Source organism: Heteronotia binoei, chromosome 1, assembly GCF_032191835.1.
Source record: "Heteronotia binoei isolate CCM8104 ecotype False Entrance Well chromosome 1, APGP_CSIRO_Hbin_v1, whole genome shotgun sequence".
Classification (NCBI taxonomy): domain Eukaryota; kingdom Metazoa; phylum Chordata; class Lepidosauria; order Squamata; family Gekkonidae; genus Heteronotia; species Heteronotia binoei.
The window spans coordinates 122,116,142-122,133,133 of NC_083223.1; the positions used below are offsets into that span (position 1 = coordinate 122,116,142).

Sequence of the window (16,992 nt, forward strand, 5' to 3'; positions counted from 1 at the left end):
GACAGTTCAGCAGGAGAAAGGGAAAGAGGTTGTCATAAGTAAAGCTAACATGTATTAAAAGACGTGAGAGCTTTTAGGGGCCCATATATGTCTAGCTGAAAACTGTGGGAACAATCCAGAAAGATAATTCTGCTTTCTAAACTGAGGTATAGCAGATTCATCTTCTTTTCTGTGAAGACTCCCTATATAAAGTACTTATTTATCATGAGGTATTCCAAGCATTAGGTTGCAAAGGAAAAATGCTGACAAGAAGGCAACAGAGAAGATGCAGGAAGTGGTAGTAGAACTTGCAATTATGAATTAAGCAACAAAAATCCAATTATAACTGAATTATTTCAGATGTATTGCCTGAAGGGCATTACTAACCTTGTTCTCTGTGTTAGTGTTATCTAGGAATTTGCTTCTAGTGTAATTCTGTTTAATTTCTTCACAGCTAGTTCATGTTGACCAACTTGTTTGAAACTGGTTCAAGCTTCTAGCCAAGAGGTACAACCTAGAGGGAGCTAGCTGCAATCAGCAGGACTCAAATGCTTAAACTGCATGCTGTTGGTATAATTTTTTCAGGCTTGTGCCACTGGCATTAAGTCCCTCTTCCTGTTCCAGAAACAATAATTTCCTTTTCCTTTTAATTTATAATTCTTTCTTGCCAATGAAACTTGTTTACGATAGCAGAACTCAATACCTTAGCCACTCACCAAAGCAATTCATTGGACTGAAAAAGACATGTGAAAAGTGTATTTAGCCCATCCCAGACAGAAGAAGGATTGCCAGCTCCAGCTTAAAGGCAATTCCTGGAGATCTGGGAGGGCATGTCTTGGATGGGAGGAAGAGCTCAGCAGAGATGCAACGGCATAAAATCCACTCTCCAAAGTTCCCGCTTCCTCCAGGGGAACTGATCTGGGGAACTAGTCTAGAGATCAGTCATAATTCCAGACCCCATCATAAGGTTGCTAACCCTAGCCAGTCACAAGTGTTTTTCTTAGCAGGAAAAGTATGGGTGGTTTCTAGATAGGGTTGCCAGGTCCCTCCTGGGCACCAGCAGGGGTTGGGGGGGGGGGCTAGGGTTGCCAGATACAGGTTGGAAAAAAACTGGAAATTTGAGGATGGAGCCTGAAGAGGACAGGGAACTCAGTGGGGTACATAGGACCATAAATTCTGTCTCCCAAAGCAGATGTGGATTTTCTCCAGGGGAACTGATCTCATGGTCTAGAGTTGAACTCCAAAGGGACACCAAGTCCCACCTAGAGGCTGGCATCCCTCTTCTAGATGTCGGATCTAGACATCTTCCAGCAGATTCAATCTTTTAAAGGTGGTTCAGCCCCATAGACATTAAAGAGAGTTGGCTGGCATGGCAGAATTCTGGGGGCTCCACAGCAATCAAGGAAATCATCTAGGGCAGGGGTCCCCAACCCCTGTGCTGTGGACTGGTTCCGGTCCGTGGCTTGTTCCCAAGTGGGCCACACAGCCGCCTGCCCGCCCCCCCCCCCATGCAGCCTTGCTGTCCCTCGTTTATACCACTTTAAGGCTGGGGAAGGTGCCATGAAGCGCTTTCCAGGCCGATCTCCCCCACCCCCTGCTGATCAGCTGATCCAATCAGCGGGGGAAACCGTGGCAGCAGCGGTGAGCGACTGCTGAAACAGCCACGCTGCCGTGGTTTTCCCGGCCAATTGGATCAGCTGATCGGTGGGGGGGGGGGTCAGTCTGGAAGGTGCTTCACCTTCCCTGGCCTTAAAGTGGTAAAAACAGGGCGATGAGGCTGTGCGGGGGCAGGCGGCAAGGCTGCGGGGGGTGGGGCAGAGGAGGAAGGAGGAAATGGGGGGAGGAGGAGGAGGCACCGCGGGGTGGGAGTGGGGAGTGGCCACTGGCTCTGGGGCCACGGTGGGCCAGCCAGCCCTTAGGCCGGTCCCTGGAACAAAAAAGGTTGAGGGCCTCTGATCTAGGGGGATCACAATCCTCAACCAAGCCTGCAAACAATATGGTCTGAAGGGCTCAGTTCCAGTGCTCTTTCTAAGCTGAGTTAGTGAGAGCTAGCTCACAGTTTTTTAGCCTCCAGCTCATACATTGTTGCTTAGCTCAGGAAAAATGGCCCCAGAGCAAACTGATTTATGCAGTAGCCAAATTAATCGCTCACAACTTTAATGGCAGTAACTCGCAAAGTAGAATTTTTGCTCACAAGACTCCATAGCTTAGAGGGAACGTTGCTCAGTTCTCCCACCTGCAGTTCCTTTCTTGTGGAATTGGTAGAAGAGGCTCCCAACTGAGGAGCAAATAAATTCCTTCTGCATATAACAAGACATAGCAATGAAAGTAGAAAAAAATCACCGTTTGTCTAGGATAGTTAAAAAAAAAACTTGGGATAGCCACGTGGCCTCCGCTCTGTGGAGACAATGTTAGGCTAGCATGGACTATGTGCTTCATCTGATCCCTGCACAATGTTATCTTACAGTTTTCCCATGCCAGGCTGACCTCCCACTCCCCTGTATACTTCTAGTTAATGCTGACTGCCAAAGTGAGGAAGCTTCCATGTGGGAATTTCTCCCACATGGTAAGCAGGAAGCTCTTGGATTATGTTCACAAGACACTGTTCTGATCATGACTCATGCTGTTCTCAGGGCTTTCTCTTTTAACCTAGAGAGAAACAAAACTTTTTTTTTTTTGCTGCTGCTGCTGCTTTAAAAGAATTGGGAGGTGGCTTCAGGTGGAGCCTCCACCCTGAGGAAGGATGGGGCAGAGCTAAGCTCCACTTTCAGAATGGCACAGGGTAGCACGCTACCATATTCTGTTTGCCTTTTTAGTCCTTTAAAGCCCCTTTCCCTACTTCCCTGTGTAGCTGCACAGCTCTGCAGGGGAAAAGTAAGCAAAGACAAAGAGATTGGATTTATACCCTGCCCTTCACTCAGATTTTCAGAGCCATTTACAATCTTCTTGCCCTTTCCCACAACAGACACTCTGTGAGGTAGGTGGAGCTAAGAGAACTGCACTTTAAAGGTACAACTCTGAAAGAGTTATGACTGACCCAAGTACAAGTAGTTGCATGTGGAGAAGAGGGGAATCAAACCCAGCTCTGCCAGATTAGAGTCTGAGCACTTAACTACTATACCAAATTGGCTCTCAAACTTAAATGGTAGGAGTGTTCAGAGATATAGGGAGTCATGGTGTAACTGCTGTCATGTGCCTGCACATGGGGGAAAGGTAGGGCTGCCTTCAGTTTGTCAATAAATATATACAATGCCACTAGAGTGTGCTTTTTTGTCTTTTTAATGTGAATATTTTCAGTCTTTTTATGTATATCAAAATATTGTATCTACCTGTCACTCTGTTATAACATATAACATCCCAGTTACAATACCCTGGTCTGGAGGGTCCCAACCTGCCGGCAGAGAGCAGGCCACCGGGAGGATCCCTGTTCCTGAACAGCCTTGTCACTGTGCAACACGCTCTGTGCAATGACATCACCCTGGAAGTGACATCATTGCACCAGGGACATTCTAGGAATCGCGGTAAAACTCTAGAATACCATAGAGTTTTAGCATGAATCCTAGAGCAACCCTGGCATGACACTCTAGGAATTGCCATAAAGCTCTATGGTACCATAGAGTTTTGTCATGAGTGTCCCAGTGCGATGTACCCGGCGTGATGACATCACTTCCAGGTGACATCATTGTGCCATGTGTGCAAAGCGTGTGTGAGAGAACAGTCCCCCACTGGAACATTGCAGGCACTTGGCAATGCTATTTGATATACCTAAAAAGACTGAAAATACTTCTATAAAAAAGACAACAAAGCACAATCAAGTGGCGTTGTATATATTTATTGTCACACAGGATTTCTTGTTTTGTTTTCTTAGCTTGTGCACTTTCCCTGTGGTTCAATTTTTTTTCAACCTCCAGGTTGTTCCAGGAGATCTCCCAGAATTACAACTGATCTCCAGTCTACAGAATTCAGTTCCCCTGGAGAAAATGGCTGCTTTGTATGGTGGACTCTATGGCATTATACCCTGCTGAGGTTCCTCTGTCAAGAAACTGGCTTTGCCCAGCAGTTTCCAAAACTTAATTCAGGCTTTTGGCCTAGTGAAATCATAGAAGGCCTCTCTCTGGGAACTTAATGATTTGGCATTTTCAGAGAGTTAAAACGGAGCTGTTCCATTTGGTTTGTTTTGGTCTCCTCTTCCCCATAGAGCTACTGCCCACAGAATGACTTTCAAAAAACAACATAATTAGTCGTCCCACTAGGGTTGCCAATCCCCAGGTGGGGGCAGGGGATCTCCCGGTTTGGAGACCCTCCCCCCGCTTCAGGGTTATCAGAAAGCGGGGGGAGGGGAGAGAAGGGAAATGTCTGCTGGGAACTCTGTTATTCCCTATGGAGATTTATTCCCCTAGAAAATCATGGAGAATTGATCCGCGGGTATTTGGGGCTCCAGGGGGGCTGTTTTTTGAGGTAGAGGCACCAAACTTTAAGTACAGCATCTAGTGCCTCTCCCCAAAATACCCCTCAAGTTTCAAAACGATTGGATTAGGGGGTCCAATTCTATGAGCCCCCAAAGAAGGTGGCCCTATCCTTCATGATTTCCTATGGAAGGAAGGCATTGAAAAGGTGTGCTGTCCCTTTAAATGTGATGGCCAGAACTCCCTTTGGAGTTCAGTTATGCTTGTCACAGCCTTGATCTTGACTCAACCCCAATGTCTCCTGGCTCCACCCCCAAAGTCTCCTGGCTCCACCCCCAAAGTCCCCAGATATTTCTTGAATTGGACTTGGCAACCCTACGTCCCACAGGAGTTATTAAGGACTGCCCTTAGGGTTGCCAAGTCCAGTTCAAGAAATATCTGGGGACTTTGGGGGTGGAGCCAGGAGACTTTGGGGGTGGAGCCAGGAGACATCAGGGCGGAGCCAGGAACAAGGGTGTGACAAGCATAATTGAACTCCAAGGGAGTTCTGGCCATCACATTTAAAGGGACTGCACACCTTTTTAAATGTCTTCCTTCCATAGGAAATAATGAAGGATAGGGGCACCTTCTTTTGGGGCTCATAGAATTGGAACCCATGGTCCAATCGTTTTGAAACTTGGCAGATACTTTGGAGAGAGTCACTAGATACTATACTGAAAATTTGGTGCCTTTACCTCAAAAAACAGCGCCCCCAGAGCCCTCAAAACCTCCAGATCAATTCCCCATTATAGCCTATGAGAATTGATCTCCACATAGAGAATAATGAAGTACTCAGCAGACTTCCCTCCCCCCCCCCACCATTTCTGGCAACACTGAAGGGGAATCGGCCTCTCTACTCACGAGTTGCTGCCAACTTTCTCAAAGTAACACAGACACCCCATCCCAAGAGGAAGCCTTTCAATCAGCGACTGAAGCCTTCGGAGGTAGAAACGCACATGGTCCTCTGGGGGCGGAGCTCCCCCCCTCCGCCGGCCAGACACCCCGAGGAGACGCCTGTAGCAGCCGGAGAGGATGCAAGGACTACGAGTCCCAGCATGCACCTCGCGAAGGGAGGCCGCGCCGTTTCCCCCCCACCCCTCCTGCTTCCACGTTCTTGGAGATCGGGGGGGGGGGGAAATCCAGGGGTCCCCCGGCAGGGCGGGGGGGTTGGGAACCCTAACTGCCCTGAGTCTTATTCTGGTTATTGCCATCCTGTTTACAGTTCATGTGCCTACTTAGATTGTGAGTTTTAACTGGATTTTAACTTGTTTTTGCTTATTATAACCAAATGTTGTCAGCTGCCCTGAGCCCCTCATTGGGAAGGATAGGATGGGATATAAAGCTAATAAATAAACACATAGATGGGAATCAAGTAAGATCATTGGGGCTTAGAAGCTTCAAGGCCAAAGGACCAGGAGGGAGTTTTGCCTCCACACTTAGGGTTGCCAGCCCCTAAGTGCCAAGCGGGGATTCACCCGCTTTTGGGGATTTCAGCCTACCACCGGCCAACTGGCCAGTGGGGGAAACCCCACCCCAAACAGTGACATCATTGTACAATGTCCCCAACATGATGATGTCACTTCTGGGTGACATTGCTGTGTCAGGGATGTCGCATGGCGACACTTTGGTTTTTGGGCAAATTCTATAGTTTTGAAGCCCAAAACCCATAGTTTTGTCCCAAAACCCATAGTTTGCCCCAACATGATGATAGCACTTCTGGGTGACATCATCATATCAGGGATATCATGCATGAAGTCCCACTGACCCCAGAACACCCCCCCAATCCCCCCACCAGGATGAAGAGGGGACCTGGCAACTCTATGCACACTCCATCTCATTAGCACAAGGAACATTGAATTGGGGAATGTGGCTTGCTCTGTTGTGCCTTCATGCAGCTACAGAGTACATGGCCACACATCTAGGAACAAATATGATTGGTTAGGCCACCTGGCTAACAACAAATGTGATTGGTAAATTAGATTCAGTCCAATTGCTGACAGTTTGGCATAAAGGAAGGTTATTCATTCTAGTTTTGTACCTCTTCTAATTCTGACACCTCTTGATTTTTGACACCTTTGAGCCAGGTTGGACCTTGTGTGGCTGGAACACCTTTAATTTTTTTTAAAAAAGTATAACCAGAAGTTTCTTCATAACTGATAGAAACCTTCAGAAATTTGTTAGCAAATGTCTGTCATTGGGGGGTGTGGGACCATGGTGGCACGTGAAATGGCAGCTTAAGTCCGACGTTCCTCAAACTCATCTTAGAAATCTTCTAAATTTCACCTAGTGATCAAAAGCAATTCAGAAACTAGTATTCCTTGGGAAACACAATATAGAAGAGGTGGAGACTGACTAAGTTTATTTCTGCTCTTTATTCATCAGTACCTACACAGATAAAAATCACTCTCAGAGCGGGCCAAGATATTTAAGATAGTGTCTGTCAATAGTGTTAGAAGCATATTGGTTGAATATGAAATTGTATTTTTAAATTCAGGAGTCAGACAACTTTGCTTCAATTTCTTTTTAAAAGAAAATTTGGAATTGCACAGTGGTACATGATTGTGATAACTGATTTGCACATCTATGATCACTGATTTGCTGGTGGCATCTGTAAGGGGTGTCTTCAGCAGCCAGAGGAGAAATAGGTGCACTTGATCAGGATCTGGGGTTCTAGAGGTATCTGTACTATCCACTATACTTTTAACATTGTATTGCTGACAGTCAATTTTTACACCAGCTAAGTGAATGTTTAAACTCCACAAATGTGTTTTGGAACTGCACATTTTGTGCCTGGTCACACACTTTTAAAAGCCTTTGTTTATTGTATAACACAAATCTGGTAGGGTGGGGTGTCTTACTGAAGATAACAAGTCAACTCCAGCCAAAAAAAAAAGCCTTTTAGTGTTCAAAAACAGAATCCCTTCCCCTCCTGTTTTACTGTGTTCCAGGACACAAACCTTTGTTTAAAAGAAGTGTCTCAACACCATCACATTTAGCAAGCAGGCCTGTCTCTCAAATCCAATGCCTTTCAACTGTCTCCATATTTCCCTTCATTTGTCTGAACAAGTCCCGATCAGCGGAACAGTGAAAGGGAATTGTGTGGGAAGAATTGGAACCATCTCATAAACTTCAAGTAGCGGACGATTGCAATCTCATGTTGCACAACTGTTCCCTGGCAATAGATTGCAAAATAAAGGCCTCTGAGATGTCCAACATCACTCACTTTAATAGGTACTCATGATAGGATATCCCCCCCCCAACCGCCCCCCCTACTTCTAACTCATGATTACTGTGGCACCCCATTGAGATAAGTATCTGAAAAACTGTGTATGCACACAAGAGCTTATACCCAGAACTAAACTTAGAGGTCTTGTCTTAAAGGTGCCACTGGACTCAAACTTTGTTCTGAAATTTAAACTGGCTCATAATGAAACCGCAGGTACTGTTTCTGATTAGTGAAGGATCAAAACAGAGTTTAATATACCCCTGGCTTTCATCATCTCTTGATGTATTTATATCTTTAGAACCAGAATTGTTGGATGCTTTCCCTGTTATGTATAGACTATAAGAAAGAACAAATGTAACAAGGTGTTTTATCAAATAAACAACTGGGAATGCCAGATTCCAAGGAACGACACACCCTAGAGGAATACATGGGAATAATACAGTGCCAGGTGAATCACTAAACTTCCAAAGAAACCACATTCCAATGCACCTCCTGGCAATATATTAGAAAATGGGCCAGAATGCCCAGGTGTGAGGCATCCCTGAAAACAAAGCAATCCTGTCACATGGAAATAATGCAGTTTATTTCACCACTATACCAACCATGGAAAATTGCTACTGAGCAGGCTTCCTACCGTAAACAAACATGACAAAACAGACACAACTGGGTACACACTGTTTCCAACATGCAAGCAATAGCTGTACAGAAAAATTCTTCAAGTGTGAAACAACAGCTCTGCATGCCTAACTTTTGGTGCCCACAACAGGATGTTCCTTTGGAACAATTTCTTCCTGCTTCTGCTTTATCCTGCCATTATTGTTAGAGAATCACAGAACTAAGCAAATTTGGTTGGTATGCTATGAGCAATATGGCTACCCTACAAAGTGTGACTCCACCCAATTCACACACTGTCTTGTAATAAAAACATACTTGAGGATCCAAGGAATATTCCTCTGCTGTCAAGGAGATTGACTGTGAAGGGTTTGTCCGTGTTAAACTACGTTTGTTAAATAAATATTTTTGTCTTGAACATTCCTTCTTCCACATCAATGACCTGTACAATACTAAAGCCTTTCTTTTGTATGCATTAAGAACTGCTAGCTAACTCAAGCTTCTGAAACATCGGCCACTTAAATGCTTTCTGTTTGTTCTTTGGGGATATCTGTCCATTTGCTCTTTTGTAGACGTGAAATATTGTGACCTTTTCTCCAGGAAATAATCTGCACCTTTATGTTTTGCAATTTAACTACCTGTTTATACTGGGTGCCCTAAGGAATAAAACTATGGACTGGTTAGAAATTATGTTACTAATCCCTCCCCCTTGCCTTGTTGTCTTCAAAGACAGGAAAAATTGGCTCATGTTTCCTGTCTTTTACTTGGAATGTCAGTAACCAAATGCTTATATGGTGCATTTTTTGGAACTGCACAGCAGAGAGCTAGCTTTGCTTCTGGCTAGGAGAACCTGAGTCGCCCTGAGTCCGCTTGCAGAGAAGCCGGGCTAGAAATTTAAAGTAATAAATAAATAAACCTCCTCTAACACATGGTTGTGGGGGAGAGTAATGCTTATACAGAGAGTAAACTAAACTCTCTGCCTTGGTTTTGGCAAATCGATGGATGCTATGCCAAAGTTTTGCTAGCTAGATTTCCCTTTCTTTTGTTTTCTGCTGTTTAGATCAGACAAGTAGTTAAGTCCACCATTGCCACCCCTCCCCTTTGGATTTAATGGACATGATCACATATGCATATCTCCCCCCCCCCCCCCCCCACAATGCCCCACTCATCCTTACCTCATGCTATGACAACTCCCAGACAGTTTAAATAGCCACAGAGGAAATTCAGGTGGCTTCTTGGGGAAGCGTGTACATGGTGGGTTTCTGGGTGTCTGATCACCATGGAACACTATGGAAACACATGAGTGTTGTGAACGCTTCACTCTGTTTCCAATGCATCCTTCCCCCCACTCCAACCCTACTCCAAAGAACACTAGTGCACTTGGCCGCTCCTGCACATGCATAGCAGGACTTAAAAACAAACAGACATTCCCCATGGGTCCATGGTTGCAGCACATTAGCAATGTTAATGGCCAACCACAGGCCATGCTGCTTTGATGCTGGCTTAGTGGCCACCATCTGATCGATACGAGAAGGCACAAAACTGAGCTACTTTTCCAGATGTGGGATGCTGCTGTGGCAACCTGCTCATCTGATTGCACCCACAGTATGACTTTTGGTATCCTGAGTCCTATGGATACTCTCAGACAGTCATATCATTCTGCCATCTGAGCAAAGTCATTGGGTTCAGGATGTCAAAAGAAAGAGGAAAACTTCTGCTACCAGAGTAATTGCCCTGCATGCAAGTTCAGGTTTTGCTTCCTTTCATGGCAGGATTTACCAGACTGTCAGTCTGGAATTTTGTTCCCAGAGTATCACAACTCTCAAGAGTAACATTGCAGCATGCAGGTAATCAATCCAGTATTATAGAGATAAGAATAAAACAGCCAAGCTAAAGTTAATGCAATGCAAATCCATAGAACAAATATAATTAAATCCCTCAAATCCTTTAGAATTGAACTTCTGGTGGAATTAAAAACGGTAATTAAATAATGGAACAATACCCGTGGAGAATACAGTTAAATAAAGTTAAAGGCTGAAAACACTTAGGGGAAAACTGAATGTTGGCATATTGAAGTTTGCAATTCCAAGCCAGTATCATGCTTTATTCCAATTCCTACTCTTCAGCAATCCTTTGTGCTTTTACCTTACCACATAATATTACTTTTAATTTAACAGGTATACTGTAATTGGCTTTTGTATCAGTTTTAAAGAACAAATAACAAACTCTAGCAGAAAAGGAAGAATGGTTCCTTTGTATGGAAAAAAAATCTCAATACAGTAATACAGATATTAAAAGATGATAAAGAATCACTTGTGTATGATGAAATGGGATTTGAAGTTGCAAGAGAAGGAGAATGCATTCACTCAAAAATGCTACCATTGAGTTCTAAAAAAATCTGTAGTTCTCACAGAACTGTGATGGTAATATTAGATTATGATGATGATGTCAATGTACTGGGCATTTTATAAACAAAGTAGAAAGAAGGCCCTTGCCTCAAGAGTTTAGGATCTGAAGATGGACTGATGGGGAGAAAGAAACCAGCCTGCATATTTTTCAAAAAGTAAGGGCAGTGAGTTTGAGCTGGGTGTGGAAGGAGATGGGTTCAGCAAACGAGGAAAACAGGAATAATCCTAATTGCTTTTTGTTCTCTGATCTCATGGTATCTAGGGCAATCTTACAATTATTATTTAGAAGCCTGACTTTAGTTCCATGATTGGGACCACAAGCACAAATGTTCTGACTCATAGGTCCTCAGGGACAGCAGCAGACTGTGTGCTGAATACCATGGAAAGGAAGGAGTGAAACCAACCAATGAGTGATCCTATTTGCTTCTTTCTACCAACTCTGGGGTTAATGACTTGATCTACCGTAATATCATTCTTTGAGAAGACTTACAGAGCCTCAATCTTAACCTGCCATAGGCATGGGTTTGGTCTGTGCCCACACACGTGGTGAAGCTATTTTGATCTATTTTATTGCATCTGATCATCTTGATGGAACAGGACAGCTGGTTTTAAACAATACGACCTACACACCTACTAATCCCCACCCACAGATATAGCTGTCTAGGTTTCTGGCTTAGTTACAGATCACTTATGATTGCAACCAAAGCTATCACAATGCCATGATCAAACCCAGACACTGATCACTGTTGCCTGGAGCTGTGATCTCTTTGCCCAGGAAAGGAAGATGAAGACTGACCCTTCCTTTCCAGAAAAGGGGTGCCTCCTAATGACAAAACCCCCACATTTCATTTCTTTTAATGCTATACCAATGCTAGCTATGTTTCACGGTGGCTTAGTCCTCAAGCAAAGAGGGAAACAGCTCTTTGAAAGGCCTCAGGCCCTGCCCAATCTGAGCAGCAGCTCTAGAGAAGTTCTGCCAACATTATCAGGGAAGAATGGAAACCAGGTCAATGTTATCCACTACTTTTAAAGCTAAGCAAACATTACTGAGGGAGCTCCAACTCCATGTGCAGAAGGCATCTCTAGACTGGCTGCTGGGATGGAAGAAAATCTTTGTCCATTTCATCATTGCTTAAAAAAATAAGAAAAATCAACACTGGCAGCAGGGGTTGGGTGAATACAGCAGAATTACATCCCTCCACATCCCTTCACATTCTTGTGCCCTAAGAGAGATAATGGTGACATAGGTCATTTGCATGCAAACAGATATCTGATATATTGCTTGCTCTGATATCTGAGTTCATAAATGACAATATGAGAGGCAAACCTAATTAGGTCTACTCTGAAATGTCCCATATTATACAATGGGGCTTACTTCCAAGAGAAGTGTCCTTAGGATTGCAGCAGAAGTAGCACTACTCTTTGCAGCCATGTGGCCACTGAGAGATCAGTATAGGATGGGTGAGCATCAGAAAGGAAGAAGCCATACACTTTGGCTTGTGCAAAAACCAGGGCCTGTCCTATCCAGTAGACTAACTAGAATATGTTATAAATGTTGGCTAATTATGGCATCTGAGTACAGATGAATGCTGAGGTTTTTTTAGAAGGGCAGTCAGGACAAGACTTATAGGCTTATTCTATGTCCTCAGAATGTACTGAATCAAAACTTGTGACTTTGGAGGGTTTTCTTCTTGCCTGTCTTGATAAATTAAAATTTATTTTTGTCATCAACATATTTATATTTAAGATAACTGACAAGAGATATCTGTTGTGGATTTCTTGTTACAAAACTGATAGGCTTTCAGCTGTGGCTAAAATAGATCTAATAAGCATGAAGAACTATAGAAATTTAGTCTTTTAAACTGCCATCATTTCTAGTGAATGTTTATTTACATGGGTCTTTTGCTGCCTCTGCACTTGGACAAAGGAAAGGAAGAAGCCTGGAAAACTCATTCTCTAAAATGGGTACATTGTTACACTTTAAGAAACATTTATTCTACCACACAAAAGAAAAATCAGAATAATTAATGATAATTTTAAGCAAAGAATGCTACTTGATCTTTTTGCCAAGTTTTAGTATGCAGCAGTAGTTCTCATGGGAGTTTTATTAGCTTTCTGAAATTTGAAGTTGATGAATGATCTTCCAGTTCATGTGCCAACCTATCGAATCCCATAAATAAAATAACACCCCCCCCCGCCCCGATTGGAGTTACTGAATCAAAACAGCCCAGCATACAAAATCATGCAATAATACATCACTCTTCACACTGGGCAAGATTTATATAAATTATCATTACACGAGAATTCTCAAAATATCCTGGTATAACAATAAAGGTGGTACAACAACAATAATGAGGTTACCAGAATTTGAGTGGGATGCATACTTTGGTAATGGGTGGCACTTCACATTTTGTTGTAAATAAGTTTCAGGTGTGCAGTTTGCTTACAGCTTTTGTAAATTTCTTAGAGGAGATGCTAAGTCCCATGAGGAACCAGTGGTCCTTTAGAGTACAAACCTGTATGGAGACCATCTGACTCTTATTTGCTGCTGCTTATCATATTTTTGGTTTTCAAATTTCTACCTGGGAGTAGCACTTAGAGGCTAACTGCATAAGCTATGGAATAGAGTGCCTTTGTTCAACTCTCAGTTCTGCCATGAGCTTGCTGGTCAGCCTTTCTTAAGTCATTAGCTGCCCTCTGCAACAAGGTGGTAATGATATGGGCGTATATTACAGGGTGGTCGTTTGAATTACAGAAGTAACAGCTGAATTCAGATGTCAGAAACAGTTTGTTTATAATGAGAATGGACCCCAAATCCGCAAGCTCATGCACTCCCTCCTCCCTACCCTTGTAGGCCATACCAAGATTGAGAGGATTCTAGTTTAGGAAGTCCTCAGTCTAACTGCAACTTGTGGTGTCCAATGAGTGTGCTTGAACAAATTGTTATGTGTTTCCTGCTGGCGGGCACATTGGAACCTGATCAAACCAGGACATTTGTCAATCAAACTCAGCTTGCTGCAAGAAAAATGAGGGAGGAGGAGCGAGGGAAGCACATAAGCCCAGCAACAAGTTTTGGTTGTGCCCTATGCTGGCAAACCTTAGTTGAATTACAGTGTATTGTAACAGCTGAATGCAAAGTCTGCCTTTCTATGTTAAAGAAAGGAAGAGAGTTAAAAAATATCTGTGGAGACTGACACAACAAATCATAAATTGTATTTAACATTGTATAAATTGTGACAGTCTACAGATTATTAACCAAAACAGCACAGAAATTTCCATCGCATATGTTGCTCAGTAACGTTTATTTATTTATTTTATGAGATATCTATTCCGCCAAGGTTCTGTTTCAGAAACATGATGGGCCTGGGGCAGGGATCTCTGTAGTCACCCTGACGACAGTAGAGTGACTATGGACAACAACAACAACAACAAAGCATCAGGGAGAATGAACCTAAGCACTTCCTCTTCTTAACTTGCTGTGTTCTGTTGCATTAAGGAATTTTCCTCACAGATTGGTCCACTTCTAGCCAAGCTGACAGAAAAGTGCTGCATGGACCAGAGCACAGCTTCACAAAGAGGGACAAGGGACATGCTGAGCTGCCCTCCCCTCTGTATTTTGTTTTTCTTAAATAATCCCCGCCTACAGTCCTTGGTTTAGCAAGGAAAGGATGGCTAGGACAAGTGTAAAGTCACATGGATTTCCCACCTCCCATAATGCTGAACTTTACTTTTGGTCTTCAAGTAAGTGATTTCACTTGGTGTCCTTACATGGGCAAAGAGAACCGAACAGAAATGCTTAATTGCACAACCAATTCCCTGCCTCAAAGCAGATATAAATTCAGTAAATCAAAAGGCATGTAACTGCACGATCAAAGGCTTTGGAAGATGCTTTGGGATAGTACACAGGTTACAAATTGATATATTTTAATTTGTTATAGTAACTAATTAGTAAACATGCTTTTTCAAGAATTGAAAACTTTTTCATAATGATTTAAATACACCAGATTACCCTGGTGGGCAGACCTGACATCCAAGCTAGGCAGCGGGGCAGCATGGCCCATGACCAACCAAATGGAGCATCCCGTTGTCCACATCTCCTTCTGGCATTTGCCACTCTCTTCTTGGGGCCCAAGGCCCCACCACTGCCAAGGGGGGAGTGAATAGCAGCTCTTCCTTGCCTCTCTGCCACTCCCACTTTCTCTCTTCCTCAATGGGAGGTGCCAAGGAGCAGGTGCTGCCACAGGAATAGTGGAATGGTGAGGGAGGCAACAAGTGAGACATCATCTCCCCTTAGACTTTTTTGCAGTATCAGGGGAAAGATGTAGGAGTGGAGCAAGAGGCAGTCACCTTTGGTCCTCTATCCCAAAATTATGAAGAAAAGGAACTATATGCAGAACATCTTCGAGTCACTAGTACTGAATAACCAGAACCAATTCTCACAAACCAGGAGTTTTTTTGGGGGGGGGGCAGCATTTCCAAAGTGAGGACATGCCTTTGAAATAGGAATGTTCTCTTAGTACTATTGTGTTTGTTTTTTTTAAATCGATGCCCCATATTGTGCTAGGTGCTGCACAATTTTTGAAAATGATGTCCTTGCCTTATGATTCCTAACACCCCCCCCCATATTTACAGTAAATGGGAGGGAGAGAGAATAAATAATTGTAACACAACCAAGTTTTAAAGGTGTATCATGTGGTATAGGATAGAAATGGTACATTATTATCTATAGAAATCGGAAATTAAGCACTGTGAGGAGATTTTGAGTAGTGATTTTTGAACATCATTGTGGAAGTCCCAAAGAAAGAGTCTTTTGTATGCTTTTCTAGCTTGGTATGGGAAGGCATATATTATTTTAAGGATGCATCTCTGATAAATGATCTTTAAATAATAATGTCTCAAGGACAGGCTTTCCATATCAACTCTAGAAGAACCAAAAAATTTCAAATTGAATGTACAATGAGGTTCTTTTCTTTTTGAACAATTTATACTAATTATTGAAAAATCATACAGGCCAGTCACTTTTCAAAAAGGGGGATTTTCTGTATTTGACATACATAGCCAGAACTCAAGCCCATGACTTTTTGTGCAACCATAGCTGGTGAATAACACCAGCAACACAAGCGATCCTGGGGAATACTGGGCTATATTCTGAAACACTGTGGAGAGATGCCTCCCTGGCCCTAGCATTTCTGGCATACTAGAACTCAGCTAGTTAAAAGTGCTGCCCAGTATTTGGAAAAGGTGGGTTTGGCCTTGGTGACAAAAGCACTCTGCATAATATGTTAAGAGACAAGTTTCCTTACTATCACCCACATCATCGGTTTTGAGTCTGGCATTCAAAGCAAGTTCCAGGAGTGAAGCCAGAGTCGAGTTCAGCCCCTGCACGCTCCATACCCCACAGCGGTAGGGAACGTTGGCTCTCCAGATGTTTTTTTGCCTACAACTCCCATCAGCCCCAGCCAGCATGACCAATGACTGTGGCTGATGGGAGTTGTAGGCAAAAAAACATCTGGAGAGCCAACGTTCCCTACACCTGCAAGGCGCTAGGGGTCCAGTTTGAAGAAGCCCACAACAGGCAGCCTTGGTGCCAGCAGAAAGTGCCCTGAGTCAGCAGCGCGAACTTCAACGCAGCAATCTGACTCAGGGCAGCTGCTACGGGAATGAAGGCGGGTAGTAACGACTGGTGCTTGCACAGGGGACTACCTCTACCTTTTAAGTTTGCGAGGTACCAACGCGTCACAGTCGCATCCACTCCGTGGGCCTTATTATTTCCCACAACTTGGTTCGCTGACAACATCACGGCTCAAGAGCCTGCCGGAGAGGGGACTAGCAGGATCACGAGGAAAAGACACCCCCCCCCTAAAGCTGGTGAGGCGGGGGGGGGGAGAGAAAAGTTGTGCCCGGCGCCCCCCCCCCCCCGCTTGCGGACCTACCTGAAGCCCCTGGCGGAGGAGGAGGGGAGAGGAGGCGCAGCAGGAGGAGGAGCCACAGAGCCGACAGCCGGGCCAGGGCTTTGGGGACGCACATCGAGAAAGGATGCGGAGAGTGGGGCGGGGGGAGTCACATGGTCGCCGAGCCCGTGGGTCGCGGCGGGCTCCTTTCTCCGGGGAGCGAGGCCACAGAGGCGGGCCCAGGAGGGCAGCTGGCTTCTCGCTGCTGCTGCCGCTGCCGCCGCCTGTTCGCCTCAACTACCGATACTCGGAGCTGTTTTCTCATCCCGCCCGTTGGTCCCTCCTCCGACCGGGCAGGTGGAGCAGACAAAATAGCCTCCGGGAAGAAAGTGTGAGGCACAGGTGCCAAACTCGCTCCCTTGGATAACACC

At 44.3% G+C, this 16,992-nt stretch overlaps 1 protein-coding gene across 1 annotated transcript in view; it reads right to left on the bottom strand.

The window, feature by feature from the left end:
* The window catches only part of LOC132572715 (interleukin-20 receptor subunit alpha-like), a 39,821-nt gene extending 23,073 nt beyond the window's left edge, over window positions 1-16,748 (bottom strand). Inside the window, exon 1 of the mRNA XM_060240076.1 lies at window positions 16,604-16,748. Coding sequence (XP_060096059.1) covers window positions 16,604-16,697 — 94 coding nt within the window. The 5' untranslated portion in view covers window positions 16,698-16,748. The remainder of the gene's footprint in view (window positions 1-16,603) is intronic.
* Between the last annotated feature and the right edge of the window lie 244 nt (window positions 16,749-16,992).